General features: G+C 39.8%; 3 protein-coding genes across 3 annotated transcripts in view; 1 reads left to right on the top strand and 2 right to left on the bottom strand.

Annotated features, from left to right (window-relative positions):
- Positions 1-4,283, bottom strand: part of LOC146487774 (serine/threonine-protein phosphatase PP1-beta catalytic subunit-like) — an 8,439-nt gene extending 4,156 nt beyond the window's left edge. Inside the window, exons 1-3 of the mRNA XM_085126907.1 lie at positions 4,089-4,283; positions 3,878-4,006; positions 296-526 (exon numbers count right to left, since the gene is read on the bottom strand). Coding sequence (XP_084983033.1) covers positions 296-526; positions 3,878-4,006; positions 4,089-4,140 — 412 coding nt within the window. The 5' untranslated portion in view covers positions 4,141-4,283. The remainder of the gene's footprint in view (positions 1-295; positions 527-3,877; positions 4,007-4,088) is intronic.
- The window catches only part of LOC146487772 (TWiK family of potassium channels protein 7-like), a 24,768-nt gene extending 6,820 nt beyond the window's left edge, over positions 1-17,948 (bottom strand). The window contains exons 1-4 of the mRNA XM_085127099.1: positions 16,461-17,948; positions 15,833-15,950; positions 15,066-15,316; positions 13,136-14,525 (exon numbers count right to left, since the gene is read on the bottom strand). Coding sequence (XP_084983225.1) covers positions 14,341-14,525; positions 15,066-15,316; positions 15,833-15,950; positions 16,461-16,797 — 891 coding nt within the window. The 5' untranslated portion in view covers positions 16,798-17,948 and the 3' untranslated portion in view covers positions 13,136-14,340. The remainder of the gene's footprint in view (positions 1-13,135; positions 14,526-15,065; positions 15,317-15,832; positions 15,951-16,460) is intronic.
- LOC146487773 (uncharacterized) lies at positions 6,355-13,142 on the top strand. Its single transcript, XM_085127129.1, has 5 exons — positions 6,355-6,388; positions 7,825-7,925; positions 8,991-9,157; positions 11,862-12,072; positions 12,812-13,142. Exons 1-5 carry the CDS (start codon positions 6,377-6,379, stop codon positions 13,026-13,028), a joined length of 708 nt encoding a protein of 235 aa, XP_084983255.1. The 5' UTR covers positions 6,355-6,376; the 3' UTR covers positions 13,029-13,142.

Raw genomic sequence — 17,948 nt, 5'->3', positions numbered from 1 at the left:
TTGAAATGACAGGCAGCATAAGTTTTAATTTTTCTGCTGAAGTTTTTCAGTAAACCTTATGCTAAATGTACTGTTAAAAGAAAGCTATTCAATTGTTAAACACATTTGAAATAAGAAGATGTGCCCCCCCTGGCAAAATTTGTGCACAAGGTCTGCTGCATCTCTGAAAATTCTGTGCACCGGAGTATTTTTCTAATGGAAACCCACCAAAAAGTACTGCTCTCTGGAGTAAATCCTGGGTGTATAATAAAGTAAATAGCTTATGTTATTGAAAATGCACAAATGTAGTACTCACATTCATCATAGAAACCATATATTCTGTTAATGCTTGCACACTCATGGTTTCCTCTCAACAAAAAGAAGTTTTCAGGATATTTGATCTTGTACGCTAACAAAAGACAGATTGTCTCCAGCGACTGCTTGCCTCTGTCCACATAATCACCCAAAAATAAGTAGTTTGCCTCGGGCGGAAAGCCACCATATTCAAACAACCTAAGAAGATCAGTATACTGTCCATGGATATCACCTGTAAGCAAAAAATGTTCACCACTTGTTAATAATCAGAAAGCTGGCCGTAAGGTAGAATTCAAACTAAGGGATAACGGTATCAAGGGGAACCAGTTTCTGTTTTACATGGAGATGGTGGAAATATTAAGATAGCCAGAATTAAAGAAACTGGACTTTAACTGGTAAAATGCCAGGACAGTGGACCTTTCAAACATCAAGAATTTTAATAAAAACAAAGGCATATGTTACAGGTTAAAAGAGCACCCGTATCATTTAGAAACACTACAGAGAGACAAATAGCAATAAAAGATAAAATGTCTTATTGAAAATCTCCATGTTATCACTCTCAATAGTAATTAACATATTTCAATAAACAAAAGCATTGTTTATGAATGAACAAGATGCCCCTCTAATGGCATTACACGCAATGCTTCATGTAGCCCCAATTATTCCCCATTGTATATTTCGCAGATATTTAAAAACTATCCTCCCTTGGCAATTGAAATAATTGTCTGAATGGTTTTATTCAGATATATTGCGTGATACTTATCGTTGTGTTACTAGGAATCATACCAGAAATAACTATGCAATAACGTCATGACCCCGCTGAACTGGTCTGGCCTCCTCTACAGCTGTAGCTCTAATCCTTTGCGTTGATTATTCGATCTGATTTTTAAAGCGGAGTTTCTTTGCTGTGAACTCTCCCAATTTCCACCATTTTAACTGTCGAGTACTACCTAGAAGTTATTATTTTGATTTACTGCTTGAAAAAGGTTTGTTTTCTCTCTGAAAACGGCAGATCAGAGTCTTAAATTCATACATGTGGCCGCCATTGAACAAAAACAACTTTTCAAAATGATGACTTGCTTTGACGTCACACAGGTAGAGATAAGTGGGTCCCCTCCCTCGTGATATATGCGCCGATAATAGATTTTGATTGGGCTGTTTTTGTTCAAGACAATCAGAACAATAAATCCCTTCTGGGAGAGGGTAGAATTTAATCAAGGTTTAATGAATAAATCAAATAATGATTTGACGTCACACAGGAAGGGATGAGTGGGTCCCCTCTCTCGTGATATATGCCGAATAATAGATTTTGATTGGCCTGCTTTTGTTGAAGACAATCAGAACAATACATCCTCACTAGGGGAGGACATATTTTAATACATAAATTAATTTGCCGATTTGTGACTACGACGAAGAAAAAAACAAGATGCCAGCTATACTGGCATTACGCGAGATGCTGCGGCTGATTCATTTATTCCAACTGTATGCTTCGCCGATTGATAACACTATCCTTGCTAATGGAATAGTTTGAGTCACGACGATCGCGTTACGTTGTTTCCCTTGTGTTACGCGACTCAGACTTTCACCGGAAATACGTAAAATTCCATTACGATAACATAAGCTTCTCAATGACCTCTTTTCAGTCTCGCGTCGTGGTCTAAGACTGTCAAACAAAGCACGATTCCTTCGCCAGGAATTCACCAATTTCCACCGTTTTAAATTTTGGGTGCTTCTTAGAAGTTATTCTTTCGATCCACCGCTTCAAAATGGTGAAATTTCCGTTTGAAAACTGCACACTTGAGTCCAGAACATGTTAACAATATGGCGCCAAATTTAATCCGTTTTTAATAAATAGATCAAATGATGCGTTGACGTCACACAGGTAGGGGTGAGTGGGTCCCCTCCCTCGTGATGTAAGCGACAAGAATGGATTTTGATTGGCCTGCTTTTGTTGAAGACAATCAGAACAATACATCCCGAGTAGGAGAGGGGAGAGTTTAATGAATAAATTAATGTACCGATTTGTAGCTACGACGAAGAAAAAGAAATCGACCCGTTTTTTGACACGGTATGCCCCCTCAGGGCATCCCGCGTAAAAAACGATACCCGACCGAAACCTAGACACGTCATGCCCTGCAGGCATTCCGTGTAAAAAACACAAACTGGTTTCAAAAGTGCCTGTAGGCAGAAGGCTTGTAATACTTTAGCTTATCAACAAGAAAGAACAAACTTCATTGCTTTTTTTTAGTTTTCATTTTTGCCCAAAATGAGGCTTTGAAGTTGTGTTTGGCGCATCTAAGAGTGCACAAGTTTCTACGGTTCATCTGTTTTTTTAAAACGATCTGACAACAGTAGGGAATTATACTTAATTTTTGATGACTTGTATTTTCCGTTTTCAAATGAGTTCAAGTCGTTATCTTTATTTGCCTTTGGAAAGAACTACCTTAATTATCCTCATCATTATCATCATCAAAATGTAAAATCATGCTTTTACATGTATGTGTTTTGAATTTTCAAAATACCCTTACCAATTTCTTATCCACCTACACTGTATGGGGTTTGGAAATAAAAGAAAAGTCATAACCTTTTTAACAGTAAGGGCAATGATATAATACTTTCAACCAAAGGCAATACAGTAAAATAAGACATACACACCTTGAGGACTTGGCAATGCTCCTACATTGTATATTCTAACATTACTGACTGGCAATATTTATGCTATGTAGAGCAGTAATTGCTTATCACTAGAAATTGAATCCACCATGGGAATCAATAACAAATTACATACCAACGGAAGAAAAGAACAGAAAACAACCAAAAAAACTCAAACGGGAGGTCCATCGCAAAAATATAGTGCTAATTAACAACATGATCATAAACTTTGACGCAAAATCTAAATGAAGTTTCGAGACAATACATGTACTGCTATCTTCTTAAGGGAGCCCAAAATATGCATTTTTTTTTACTACAAATCAGACTTGGGAAATTTGTTTATTTATGTCAAGTCTTAATGCTTTAGATCTTACTAGGCCGTGATCAGACCCCAAAATAGCCAACGTACAGATGTAGGCGAATATTCCTCCACGCACTTCAAATATGTTCATTACAGTATCTAGGGAAAGCACGTATTCCAACATCTTACCAAACCTTTTTTTTTTAATTTTACATAAACTATATGAACTTCCAAGTGTTATCATCGTTTAGTATAAACAATTTTCCACAAATTGGCTAGGCTAGGTCAATCTCAAAAATAACAGGCGTCTTTCATCACATTCTGTTGCTACAACCCGAGGGAAACTAATGCATGTCCTGGAGCTGATTTCAATCTACCCAAGGCAAACAAGAAAGGGAAACTTAAAAAGGATTTTCCTCTCATTCAACCGATCCGAGTCTTCATTTTCGAAAAGGAATGCGGTCTTGTCGGCCGGACAAGACGAGTAGGGACAAATACAAAATTGTTGTATCAATGTTGTATTTGTACTCTACATTCCTCGTAAAATGTAGACTCAGTTCACAAATGGCAGCACTGACATATTTCAAATAAACAATGAAAGGCTTCTGAGATTCTAAGAAGCAATCTTACCGCAGATTTTAAGAGGCGCTTCTAACTCCAGTAGGATGGGTTGGTTCAAAAAGATTTCCCTGGACTTCAGACATAATCCGCGAACTTCAGATTCTGCTAGCTGCACACTCTTTCCCGGTCGACCGCGAGCTGTAAAAACAAAGATAGTGCTTTCATATTGTCGATGCAATGCTAGGTGAAGGGGAGAAAGAAGGAAATTAAGTTCGCTAACCTTCTAACAAGCGGGATATTATACTGTCTACATTCAAGTCGCCCTCCGCCATATCAACTACCAAACAAGATGCCTGCTACACTGGCATTACGCGTGATGCTGGGGCTGATTCATTTATTCCAACTGTATGCTTCGCCGATTGATAAAACTATCCTTGCTAATGGAATAGTTTGAGTCACGACGATCGCGTTACGTTGTTTCCCTTGTGTTACGCGACCCAGACTTTCACTGGAAATTTTTGAAATTCCATTACGATAACATAAGCTTCTCAATGACCTCTTTTAAGTCTCGCGTCGTGGTCTAAGACTGTCAAACAAAGCACGATTCCTTCGCCAGGAACTCACCAATTTCCACCGTTTTAAATGTCGGGTGCTTCTTAGAAGTTATTCTTTCGATTCACCGCTTCAAAATGGTGAAATTTCCGTTTGAAAACGGCACACTTGAGTCCAGAACATGTTAACAATATGGCGCCAAATTTAATCCGGATCAAATGATGCTTTGACGTCACACAGGTAGGGGTGAGTCGGTCCCCTCCCTCGCGATATAAGCGACAAAAAAGGATTTTGATTGGCCTTCTTTTGTTGAAGACAATCAGAACAATACATCCCGAGTAGGAGAGGGGATAGTTTAATGAATAAATTAATGTACACATTTGTAGCTACGAGGAAGAAAAAAAAACAAGATGCCTGCTATACTGGCATTACGCGTGATGCTGGGGCTGATTCATTTATTCCAACTGTATGTTTCGCCGATTGATAAAACTATCCTTGCTAATGGAATAGTTTGAGTCACGACGATCACGTTACTTTGTTTCCCTTGTGTTAGGCGACTTAGACTTTCACCGGAAATTTTTGAAATTCTATTACGATAACGTAAGCTTCTCAATGACCTCTTTTCAGTCTGGCGTCGTGGTCTAAGACTGTCAAACAAAGCACGATTCCTTCGCCATGAACTCACCAATTTCCACCGTTTTTAATGTCGAGTGCTTCTTAGAAGTTATTCTTTCGATTTGCTGCTTCAAAATGGTGAAATTGCTGTTTGAAAACGGCACACTTGAGTCCAGAATATGTTATAAACAATATGGTGCCACAATTTAATGCCGTTTTAATGAAGAAATCAAATGATGCGTTGACGTCACACAGGTAAGGGTGAGTGGGTCCCCTCCCTAGCGATATAAGCGACAAGAATGGATTTTGATTGGCCTGCTGTTGTTGAAGACAATCAGAACAATACATCCCGAGTAGGAGAGGGGAGAGTTTAATGAATAAATTAATGTACCGATTTGTAGCTACGACGAAGAAAACAAAAAGAAATCGACCCGTTTTTAGACACGGTATGCCCCCTCAGGGCATCCCGCGTAACAAGATCCCTGCTACACTGGCATTACGCGTGATGCTGGGGCTGATTCATTGATTCCAACTGTATGCTTTGCCGATTGATAAGACTATCCTTGCTAGTGGAATAGTTTAAGTCACGACGATCGCGTTACGTTGTTTCCCTTGTGTTACGCGACTCAGACTATCACCGGAAATTTTAGCCTCCCACGCAGACGTTCTTAGGGCAGGAACGCGTGACGAACCCCAAGAACGTCTGCGTGAGAGGCTACGGAAAATTTGTGAAATTCCATTACGATAACGTAAGCTTCTCAATGACCTCTTTTCAGTCTCGCGTCGTGGTCTAAGACTGTCAAACAAAGCACGATTCCTTCGCCAGGAACTCACTAATTTCCACCGTTTTACGTGTCGGGTGCTTCTTAGAGGTTATTCTTTCGATTTACCGCTTCAAAATGGTGAAAGTTCCGTTTGAAAACGGCATACTTGAGTCCAGAACATGTTAAAACAATATGGCGCGACTATTTAATCCGTCATTAATAAATATATCAAATGATGCATTGACGTCACACAGGTAGGGATGAGTGGGTCCCCTCCCTCACGATATAAGCGACAAGAATGTATTTTGATTGGCCTGCCTTTGTTGAAGACAATCAGAACAATATATCCCGAGTAGGAGAGGGGAGAGTTTAATGAATAAATTAATGTACCGATTTGTAGCTACTACGAAGAAAAAAAAAAAAAAAAAGAAATCGACCCGTTTTAAGACACGGTATGCCCCCTCAGGGCATCCCGCGTAAAAAAAGAAATCGACCCGTTTTTAGACACGGTATGCCCCTTCAGGGCATCCCGCGTAATAATTTTCGGTCAACGACAGTTTCTGGAGGTTATTTTCCTTATTAGGAATTATTTTCCATATTTGGCAAACCTGTCACGTGACGTTCAACCACTTCCAAGATGGCGACCAAGGTGGTAGCCTCTTCCAGGCGTTCAGTTAGTTGGGGTGCAGCGCGAAAAAAGGCGCGCGAAAAAATAAAGAAAAAGCGCGCGAAGAGAAGCGAAAGAACGCCTGTGGGCAAACTTAACAAACGGTCGTTCCGGTATACCAGGATCTGGTATACCCTCTGATTGGTCAATTTTGACAGATTTTGTCAACGCTACAACGTTGCTGACGCAGATGAGAAATTCGATAGGGCGGCGATCCTTTCATCGAGTGTCAAATCTGCGATAAACAACATTCTTAAAAATTTTCCGCATGTGGAGCGCCTTCGAGAATTCTTTTACTTTATTTTCGCGAATAATTTTTCGCAAAAAACTACTTTTCTAGGGATTTGGGGAAAAAACCATTAAATTAATTGAGCCGAGATAAGCCCATTAAACTTTCGTTTCGTTCAGTTCTGATCATTATAAGGATAAAGGAGATCAGTTTACGTCTGGAGTTGCAACCGCGAAAAAATATCAGACGTTCGTCAGGATAAATCCTGTTTCCTAGCCAGAAACGAAATAAATTTTGGTCCACGAGCGTTGATTCACCAAACAACACGAAAGTGAAAAATCACTGGCGCATAAGACGATTGAACATCACGACATAAACAACGAAGGAGCTTAACACTTTAATGACTGTTTGTTCTCCGTCGATATTCATGGCAGAATCGATTTGGCCACAAATATAAATACGCGATACTCCCAACGTACTTTGGTCATCACCACTTGTCCGTCCGCCAAGGATTTGCTGGTCGATTCCTGTAGATCTCTTGAGTGCCTGTTAGCACGCTTCGCGGAAGGAGTATATCTCCAGTCGGCGATCTAGCGTTCGTCTGTCGTTTTGCCGCTTTCAGCGATTCTCTTTCCACAATCCCCGAGAATAGTTTCACAATACTGACATGCGTTCTAGCCAGTATTCTTACACAGGTCAAACAACTTACATTCGAGAAACTTGGGTCTCTTTTCAGTTCATGCCCCAACGAACTGGCAAGGTCGGTCAACACCATTAAAGCTCTCTGCTCCCGAAATCTTATTAAAAACAACATTAAAAATAGATACTCCGGGAATTTTTGTTCCCTGGCACTTTACAATTTTCTGGCAAAACCTGCAACACGTCGGAGGATGGACTGTCAATTCGCTTGCAGAAAAAAACGGAGAATTGAGGGACATAAAAAGCACAATCGAACAGGAAAGACGCGCCAAGATTGAAGGATCATATTTCCCGGAATTCTGATTAGGGTCTGATTGACATCTGCTGACAACTGAAAACCACAAGCCATATAAGTGGGCGGAACGACCGTTTGTTAAGTTTGCCCACAGGCGTTCTTTCGCTTCCCTTCGCGCGCTTTTTCTTTGTTTTTTCGCGCGCCTTTTTTCGCGCTGCGCCCCAACTAACTGAACGCCTGGAAGAGGCTACCAAGGTGGTGGCATTCGTGTGTAGAAATTGTTTTAGACTTCGGAGAGCATTTCCGCTTCAAAATCTCCCTCAGAGAGTCATTTTTGGAAGATTAGATATAAGAAGGTAAGTTGACTTAAAGAAATTGTACACAAGTTTTGAATGTTTCTCGTAAATTGACATCACACCGGCCATGCAAATTCCACAATGAAAAAGAAGCATGGCTACAGAATTCGAATACCTCACGATGCCACATCAAGCTATACCCCTCAGGAAGCTGGATACAGGGATACGAGAACGAGAAATAGACATTAATTATCAAGGTTGGGCTGATGTGGCTACATGGCTTAACCCCCCTACCCCCTCCCCCCCTCCCCACCCTGGCCTCCCCCTATGATCTTCCTAGGGGCTAAACTACCTTTTGAGGGGGTCGCCAGTCCCTCTTGAATATTGAACTTGACTGGCGAGCTGCTTAGCCACCAAAGTATATCCACCTTCGTCGTTCTAAGAATGTTGAACTTAACTGGTGAACTGCCAAGCCACTAAAAGATGTATACTTTCCCTGTTCTTAAAATGTTAAACTTAATTGGTGAACTGCCAAGCCACTAAAAGATATATACTTTCCCTGTTCTTAAAATGTTGAACTTAACTGGTGAACTGCCAAGCTACTAAAAGATATATACTTTCCCTGTTCTTAAAATGTTGAACTTAACTGGTGAACTGCCAAGCCACTAAAAGATATATACTTTCCCTGTTCTTAAAATGTTGAACTTAACTGGTGAACTGCCAAGCCACTAAAAAATATATACTTTCCCTGTTCTTAAAATGTTGTCCCAAAACTTGAATGCCATTAGCAAACAAGCCATCAAGCCACATATCCAAAACTCCATGCTCGCTGTATGTGCTTAACACTTTTCAGAATTTACAAGGAACTTTCAGTGACAACTTAGCACTGTTTGTATATATTATACCTAGGAAAATATATGCAATAAATTTTCTTCGAATAAGTAGATGTGTCAGACCTGTTCCCGGAAGAGACTCCCTTTGGTTCGACTTGCGTAAGCGACTAACCTCTGTAAGCAACCAGTAAGTCTTGGCATTTTGGGTGTTCACTTACGAGAGGTTCGACTGTAGCAGTGATAATGTGAATTCAATTCATGAAACCTGATGAAGAAGCCATATTATTTCCAGGAATCTGTGTAGCATTGCAATAAAATCTGAAGAAAAGATAGAATCAAATACAGCTACAGAACACAATGCAGCTTCAGATCTGGAGGAAACCAGAAATGATATGGCTCTGCCACACATACTTCTAAGAAAAGGCATGGGAACACCAGTCATTGAAGAAAATATAGAAGGTAAACGTGTGAAGTTTGTTTCATTCATTTACTTATTTTTTTGTAGCAACAAAATTCATTCTTATCTTCGGAATGTATATTAACGTGTGTAAATTCTTTTCTTCGGAGAAAAAGGTTTTAATATATTTTGACTTTCGCTTCTATCGCAGAAGCATTGTTAGGGAAATGAAGTATTGTTTATATAATTTTGTTATTTTTGTTTGTTGTGTTAATTTTTTATTGCCCCCAGTAAGGTTTGTTAAAAGAGGTTGGCAAGAGTATGATTTAATAGTATGCTACAGTAGAACCCTGATTTTATGATCGTCGATCCAACAATGTTCCCGATTTAACAATCAACATTCTGTCTCCTGGCAAAAGTTATTTACAAATCGGGAGTTCGTTTACAACGATATCCTGATTTAACGGTATGATTTTGCTGTCCCCTTGCCATATCGTAAAATCAAGATTCCACTGTATTCAAAACATTGTCAGTTTCTCCAGCATGTGCACACTAATGAAAATTTTAGTTTAAATTTTCTCCTTGGTTTCCATACCAGAGCACCAAGTACAGTGAAAACCCACATATAAGAACCCCTGATTTTTAGCAAGAGGCTGAAATGGTTCTTATGTAGTGGATGTCTATTAAGAAATCAGGCTAAACGGGTTCTTTTAGGAAATAGATAAAAGGACATTCAACCAATCAGGTTGATAAAATGTTCAAGGGCATGTTTGTCATGATTTCAACCTCCAAGGGGGCCCTAGCCAAAGGTAAAGGAAGTAGGCAAAGCTGTCCACAGCACAACTGTTCACTTTGATGTTGGAACAACAGGAAAATAAAGTAATAATTTAAAATTATTATTTATAACGTAAATTACTAATAAGGTATCTGAATACAGTGTGTTTAGCATATGTAAGGTTTAGTTAAGGTCGGAATAGCAAAATAGCAGTAAAATTTCTCTTAAGTAAATTTGGGAAGACATTTCTGCAAACTTTTGCTGATACATGATAATTTTAAAGCGATTTTGTACTTCATTAACTCCAAAAACCTCTTATGAGGGATTTCTTGTCATCACTAAATGTATTCCTATTCCAGAATAGGGTCAATCAAACGCACCCTAAGTTTGTATCTATAATTTACTGTCTCAGATTGTAGTACAGTGAACATTTTTGCCATGTGTCAATCTTAGTTTCAGCTGTTGTTTGTGCATGGACATCATCTTCTCTTTTATGACATTATCCTTTATCACCATTATGTATGCAGTGTAAAATTAATGTTGAGGCAATTAAAATGAATGATTTTAATTATTGATTTTAATTGCTTCTGCCTTAATACTGTGTCCACTTTGAAAATTTCCAGGTATGTATAAGCGGAAGGATATAGCAACAAGAGGAGCACTTCACATAGCTTCAATTTAGTTTACCTTTTTTAAGAGTTTTTTTTTTTATAGTAACACAATACACGATCGCGCAGAGCGTAGAGACCAATAAAAACTAACAAGAATAAACACGGTAACAGAAAGCATATACAGACACAGTAACGTACATGCATTTATTGGCACATCTGAATACAGGATCTTTGTTACCAGCAGTGATTAAGACTAACTTAAAGGGGCAGTATCTTGGGAGTTCGATGGGAGATATCATGATTTTTGGCCAAAATTCACTTAATTTAAACTTTGAACACTGTGTTAATTAATTTCTCAATCGCTAATTTAAAGAAATATTAATAGTGATTCTAAGACGAAAAGGTTGAACCAAAATATAGTACAACCAGCGATTTTTAGTGCGTTACAACGGCGAGTTTTGAAAGCGTCCGCCAGACGTTTTTAAATTTGAACCCCTCTCTATCTTGGTCATCTGCCGGCGAAAATATCCGTGGATAGTTTCTTTGCATTCTAATAGTCTTTTAATGGAATTTTGTCATTATATCTTGGCTGCTACCAACCGAATAGCGTCTTTCCGATTTTCAATGTGTTACTAAAAATAGCATGATACTGTCCCTTTAATAAAAGTGCTAGTGAACAACTTTCCTGTCAATTAAAGGTTGTCATTTCTTGTAATATGATTCGTGTGAATTCTTATTGGTTGAGTTTTGTTTTTCTGTTTCCGTTTTGTTGTCCATATTTGTTAGGTAAACGTTCTTATTTATTACGTTGACTATAAGAATGAACCTCATGTGTTTGGCCAGGTTTTATACAATCAATGATGCAAAACAGCACAACAAAATAATGATAAATAAAGCTACCAAATTTATAGGCATGCAATAAACATTTTAACAGCGTTATAACAAAAAAAATACCAAGTTTGCATTAAATAGATCAGCATGGTTTGAACTGCAAATTTGGCACGGAGGCATCAAATCTCAAGTGACTACATTGTGATTCACAATATTATTTTCAAAATTTAATTAATAATCCATAAGCCCATTGACCTAACAAATGGTCGATAAAATATCACGTGCAGTGGTTTTAAAACCCGATAAAACCTCCTCCTTATTAGTATGCGGTGTTTAATGTTTTTCTTGTATGCTAATTTCCAACGTTCACAAAAGCATCACTGTTATGAACTCTCTTGACATACGCTTTTCCAGGAATGTTTTTGAAGCCGTTCAAAAAACTTGCAGCACGTGTTTTATCGGGTTGTAAAACCACGAGGCGCAAATTCCGCTAAAACACTGCTGCTCGTGTTTTAAACTTTACATAAACCTTTTTTCCTTGATCTACAGTCCACCCTGAAGTGGCAGAAATCTTGCGGAAGTCCAAACCTGTGAAGGTGAGACAGAGGTGGCATAGACCAAAGATCAGTGCAAGAAAGCTTGCAGTGCTGAGAAAACAGTACATAGCCAAAGGATACTATTGGCCTGAGAAACCTATGGTGGATAGGGGTCTGGACAGAATACCAAAAGGACACAAGTATGAGAGACTGAAGAAAGAAAGGTCAGTATAGGATTTAAACTACTGGCCCCAGTTATCAAAGAGCGGATAACTTTATCCACTGGATAAGTCACTATCCAGCAGAGCAAATGTACTCCAACTAACGCTTTTGGCAAGTTTTCCACACAATCCCATACTTAAATTTGACATACGCTTCTACTCTTTCCACAAATTATAGGGCTATCGGGAAAATCTTGCACACATTTCATCTGCCGGATAGCAACCTATCCAGTTGATAAATTTTCCACTCTTTGAGCAACTGGGGCCTGGTCTAGATATCAGCTTTAGCTTTGTTCAAAATAATATGCTACCGCTACCCCTCCCCCTCCCTCTTCACATAAAAAAAAAGCAAAAAAAATAAGAAAATAAAAACCCAAGTCCCCCAATTCTAAGATCAAAGACCCAGGGTAGATTGTCAGGGCAAGGCAAAAGGCAAAACGGACGAGAAAAATTTCGGGGAGGAATGTTTTTGTCTTTCTTCGCCCCCAATTATCTGCTCGTGGATCTCCGTGGATAAGACACTAAATTCATTCTAATAATATGCCCTAATCCCTAAATCTTAAGCTGTTAGCTTAGTGTTTTAGGCTGTTTTTATTGTCGGATTTCTGCCCCCGCACGTCGTGTCCTCTCGTGGGAGGTAATCTTTGCGTGCGCTCATGAGTTTTGCACACTGTAGTATCCCTGAGTAAAATAAGACATGACTCATAGTCTTATGCTTACGATCTTGTTATAACTCTGTCAGGTTGGCTCGGATTGAGGAGAACATGAAAAATATGCCGAACATTATTGAAGATTATCGTAAAAGGATGCGAGAGCTCAGGGCCAAAAGGAAGGAAGAGAAAGAACAAGCAAAATTAAAAGCAGTTGAAGCGCAGAGACTGGGGCTCAACCTGAGAGACCCACGAGCTCTGCAGATGATGGATGGCGACAAGAAAGCTAAGAAGAAGAAGAAATCTTAAAAGGCTACATGATGTCATTAGAAAGGCGTTCGAAAATCTTGTCACAGGAAAAGTTTTAAAATTGTGTTGTTTCCTCTGTTCACTGTGGTGGTCGTTTAGGAGAAAACTCCTACTGATTCCATCGGTAGCAGGACGTTTCGCCCCGTGTCGAGTTCGACCCGTTCCAGTTCGCCCCCACATTTCGAGTTCGATCCTTGCGGTCAACCGAGTTCGACATGGGGCGAAACGTCCATAATTCGCTTCAACTTGGAGTGATTCAGATTTCTTCCTAAAGGAGAATGGAGCGATTTACTTGGGTTCGGAGGAATGTAGGGAGAATGATTTCCGTTCTTACCAGAGCTGTTTCCTAACAGCATGCAGGGCACCTGTGGTTTGGCTGACTTTCACAGCGAACGTTATTGCTTGTGGAGTTAAAATTCAACCACGTGTGACTTCAAACGGAGATTTCTCAGAGGCGTACTATTATTGATTTACTTTAATAAAATCACCTTATGTAAGTATGTATGTTAAAAGCGAGTAAATCGAACACTAAGAAGAGATTGTAAAATCAATACAGATACTTTTCGAGTAGTTGTTGTTGTTTCTTGTTGGGGGAGGATTTATTTATAACGCTTCTTGTTGTCATTGGAAATAGTTCTCTGGGGTCGAGAATAAGGAAATACAAATGGAAACTTTTGTCCTCCACGAAAGACATTTGAGTATTGTCTACATCAAGAAGTCGTGCAAGTCAATTTATTTTACACCACTGTGTGCTGCATCAACAAATTAGCACCTCCGTTAGCATTTTATTTATTTATTGAGAACTTTGTGATTGATGAAATCCAAGAAGTGTTAGGTGGGGTTGTTAAAATTTAATTATGGTTGGTTCAACCTCCTCCTCCGCTAATCTTACCCGAGGTGAGAGGACGACTGTTTACGGGTTTCTACATTAATTTAAGTTTCGGCTGAAAACAAAGATCATTAAATCCTTTGCCAAAACCAAGATGATTCTTTATAAAGAAAAATTTAATCTTTGTCATGCAGTAAGAAAGATGCTGTTTTGTTTGTTTTAGCATGGCAAATGAGTTTTATCAAGATTATTTTTTGTGAAGACGTATTCTGAATCGCCATTCACGGTTAAAGCACGAGTTCTGCTATTCGCTTGTCAGATTTCCTTCCCGCCTCGCTTGCGCAATCTGACCATTTGCTTTATCGTGTCAAAGCGATCTGCAACTTTTTTAGCATGCTAAATGAGTTTTACCAAAATTATTTTTTGTAACGACGTGTTCTGAATCGCTGTCCACTTTTAAACCGAGAGTTCTGCTGTCGCTTGTTAGAGTTCCTTTTTCTCTTCGCCTCGCTCAGGCAATCCAACCATTTTCTTTATCTTGTCAAAGCGATCTGCTATCTTCTCCTCCATGGTACTAAATAACATGGCGACCAGGACGAGGCCCAGCAAAATGTACCCGCCAAAAAGCACCGTGTGGTGCATGTTCTGTGGTACATAATCACCAAGACCTAAAGAAAAGGAAGGACTCTTCGTTACTTTATTAGAATTATTAACAACGGCGGACAAGTAATAATTCCCTGGCCCATTCTTTTTAGTTTTACTGCTTTTCCTGTCTTTCAGTCAACATGGAGCTGATAAGTTAACCAGCGTGGGGAATTTATCAAGCAGGCATTTTGAGTGTCTTACGGCAGACAAATTGATCACTTCCCCCCACCAGCCAACTTTGCAAGAAACCAAAGGACAATAGGTTAAAAAAACTATACAAATGTAATAAGGTGAACCCGGTTAACCTGTTTGTCCAAGTCAAAGTTAATAAATCCCAGGAATAAATCATGCATAAACTCCAGGTTTTCACTAAAATACGGTTTTGAACAGGTAATTCAGAGGGCACTGCAAGCGTGTCAAATGGCATGATGCATAGAAATGAGTGCCATATTTTAAATTCTCCCTCGCAGTCGGTAATGGATAATTTGGCTGACCATACACAGACTGGCTTCCAAAGCCTTCTTGATCTTATTGAACTGGGAAATCCTTGTCAAACTTCTTACCTATGGTTGTCAAAGTCACAAAGCAGTAATAAAATGCCTCAAACAACGACCACTCTTCCCACAACGAAAACAGCACGGCTCCAACAGCCAAATATGCCGCAGTCAAACCAAGCGCATTCATCAAGGTGAGTTGGAACTCTTCCACTTCCTCTGCTGTCTGATGGTCTGAGGAATCATCGTCTTTCTTCTGTTTCCTTGCATCGAGCTGTCTTCTGCGCCTTAAATATGCTGAGTGCAAAAGTTGAAGAACGCTAAAACAGTACCGAATTGAATGTTAGAATCGGCTACAAGATGACGATGGAAAGAACAGCGGAGCCAGGGACCTACCCCAAACCCCAAAATTACACCACGCCATCATTCTGTATCCCTGACGAACAAATTTCATTTCCAGTCAAGAAATCATTTAAACATCCTCCTCCTCCTCCTCCTCCTCATCATCATCATCATCATCATCATCATTATTGTTATTATTTTCTGGGGTGGAAAGAAAGGGATGGTTGCCAGATATAAAACGGGCCTACAGTTCTCTTACGATGACCAATTTGAACTTATCATTCGTTAGGTAAAGATAATTGTGGACTTTCATCGGCCTCTACAAATGCTCCGTCATTGAGACTTTCCGGCCTTGGTAAGAAACTGAGGTATTTGGCAAACTGGCTAACAGGAAGGGCAGACCCGCTTACCTTATCACGTGCCCAGATCTCACTGAAGGTTTGAAAATGAGAAAATGTTACCGTGGGAGATCTGGGTAAAAGATTACCACTTACCCTGTTATAAGTGAAGCGAGGCTTGACGCGACTACAGAGAACAGTGGAATACCAATGAGTCCATAAAGGATGCAGAAAAAACGCCCAAACATAGACACAGGTACAATGTTTCCATAACCTAAAGAAACCAATACGTGAAGTGGTGTTATTAATCGCAATTGATTCGATAAGAACCCAAGCTAGTGGCCTCTTTATATTTATTTATTTATTTATTTATTTGTTTATTTAGTTTTTTTTCAGGGATGGTAGACATTCTCGTCCCCAGATCAGAGCCTCCTGTCCTTCTTAGCCGGCGGGGCCCTCGCACGCCAGCGGCGGAGAGGACCAGAGGGAATGGGTAACCCCTCTCGCGCGATTATCCCTTCACGCGAGGAAACGCTTTGCGCGCTCTACTTTCCCTGACAAAAATAAGGCACTGCTCTGATTGGCTAATAAGAATGTGATAAAAATATAATAGCATACACGTTGTGTGCTCAGGACATTAAAATGCTCCGCAAAAAATCGAGATAAATGGGGAGGGACAAAATAATTCCTAGAATCCGATTATGGGAAATGTTTTGGAATGTGAGAAGTGTTTTGTTCCTATGAGCAACCGCAAATTATGAAAAAATTCTAAATTCATCCTTACCTATTGTGGTAAAAACTGTACAAGCGAATAGCCAAGAATCTGACAACCTCCATTCCGCCGCTGAACTCGACGACACTGATGCGACATTCTTCTCATACGCATCCAGCTGATCTCTCATTCTTGTTGACCACTGATCGAATTCCAAGTTCTTGCGATTCCAGAGTTCTTTGAGAAGCTGTTCCTTCGAGCTTTCATGCTGTTTGTTTGCAATTGAAGCACTGTCTTGAGCTTCAAACTTTCTAAAAACGAACGCTCCGAACAAGCCATAAACGATTAAAATCGAAACTAAAATTGCATTATACAAAACATGCGCTCTTAGTTCCACAAAATTCTTCATCCTGGATGTTTTTATCGCAAACTCAAATCCCAGGCTTTTCAATGGCTTTATACGAAGCTCGCCCGTCAATGTCGCTACTTAAAAATTCAATGTTAATAATTTACGAGCGTAAGGTAAACACCGGTCTTAAAAGGTTGAAACCCTCAGCGAGCATGCAATTTCTTTGCTGTTAAGCCTGTGTAATTCTTTGGGAGAAAACATTTGGCACGGCCAGTGATACGGCGACTCCACACAGTGGAAATTGCCGCATTGCGAGACAATGAACACACGCCGTTTCTTCTGATGCGCTGACAAGAAATGCATATAAAATCCATTCCCTGCCACAAAGGATCTTTCAAACTTTCTTTGTTTGCAATTTTATAAAATGATAAGTTTAACCAGACGCTTTTTCAAGATTAATATCGTAGGAGCTCTGGTAAGCCCCCTCCGAGAGGGGGTGGGTTATTTTTCGTTTCATGCCTCAAGAACAGGGAAGGGGGCTTATTTCAAATCAGGAGTTTTCAACAAAGCTTAGGTTAGCTTTTTCAAACTTTTACCACTCAACTGAAACAGCACTAACGTTTGCATATCTCGTATCTAAGCACCATTCTTCTGGCATTGAAGGTTGGTGTTCTGACCAATGGTACACGAGACTTTTGAAGTATCTCTTTGCGTTTTCAAGCATGGGAAGTTCCGGGCTAATTGAACAATCTGACCTCCAAATGGAGAAAACTGAATATAATTTTTAATGTATTTTCGTTCCTTCGTTCATTCCTTCCTTCTGGCAGCCAGAGAATCTACTCAACTAATTCTCCTGTGCTTCTAAGTTCAGCCATCTTTCCTCAAAAGCTTGATAGTTTAACTGATTTGAAATAACTAACGGCGACAGAAGCAAGCCACGGGAGGATTGGGGTGGGGCCACCGCCCTAATACTCTCTCGGCTTTCGCTTCGCTCGCCCCTTCGCGCCCCAAATAAATCTAGCCGGAGAACCCAATTAGAGAGCTTGCTCGCAGACTACTTGTGATATGGACTGTGTTACCGACTTTCAAGTGCGAGGATGAAATCCAGCAGTTCTTTCTTGACTGCGGTTTATTGTGGTGGTTCTTTATCTTGGGGCTGATCATTGATAATATAAGTTGTTGCGTCGTTCTCAAGCCGCCGTTACACATTG

The sequence above is a fragment of the Pavona decussata genome, unplaced genomic scaffold (genome assembly GCF_977016875.1).
Source record: "Pavona decussata unplaced genomic scaffold, jaPavDecu1.1 SCAFFOLD_13, whole genome shotgun sequence".
Taxonomy (NCBI): Eukaryota; Metazoa; Cnidaria; class Anthozoa; order Scleractinia; family Agariciidae; genus Pavona; species Pavona decussata.
This window is presented reverse-complemented; position numbering and strand designations above follow the sequence as displayed.

What these genes read in the sequence shown, in the direction of transcription:
- LOC146487773 (XM_085127129.1), top strand. An exon ending in CATTGAAGAAAATATAGAAG is followed by an intron (nt 9,158 to 11,861) that starts GTAAACGTGTGA and finishes CTTGATCTACAG; the next exon opens with TCCACCCTGAAGTGGCAGAA. An exon ending in GAGAGACTGAAGAAAGAAAG is followed by an intron (nt 12,073 to 12,811) that starts GTCAGTATAGGA and finishes TAACTCTGTCAG; the next exon opens with GTTGGCTCGGATTGAGGAGA.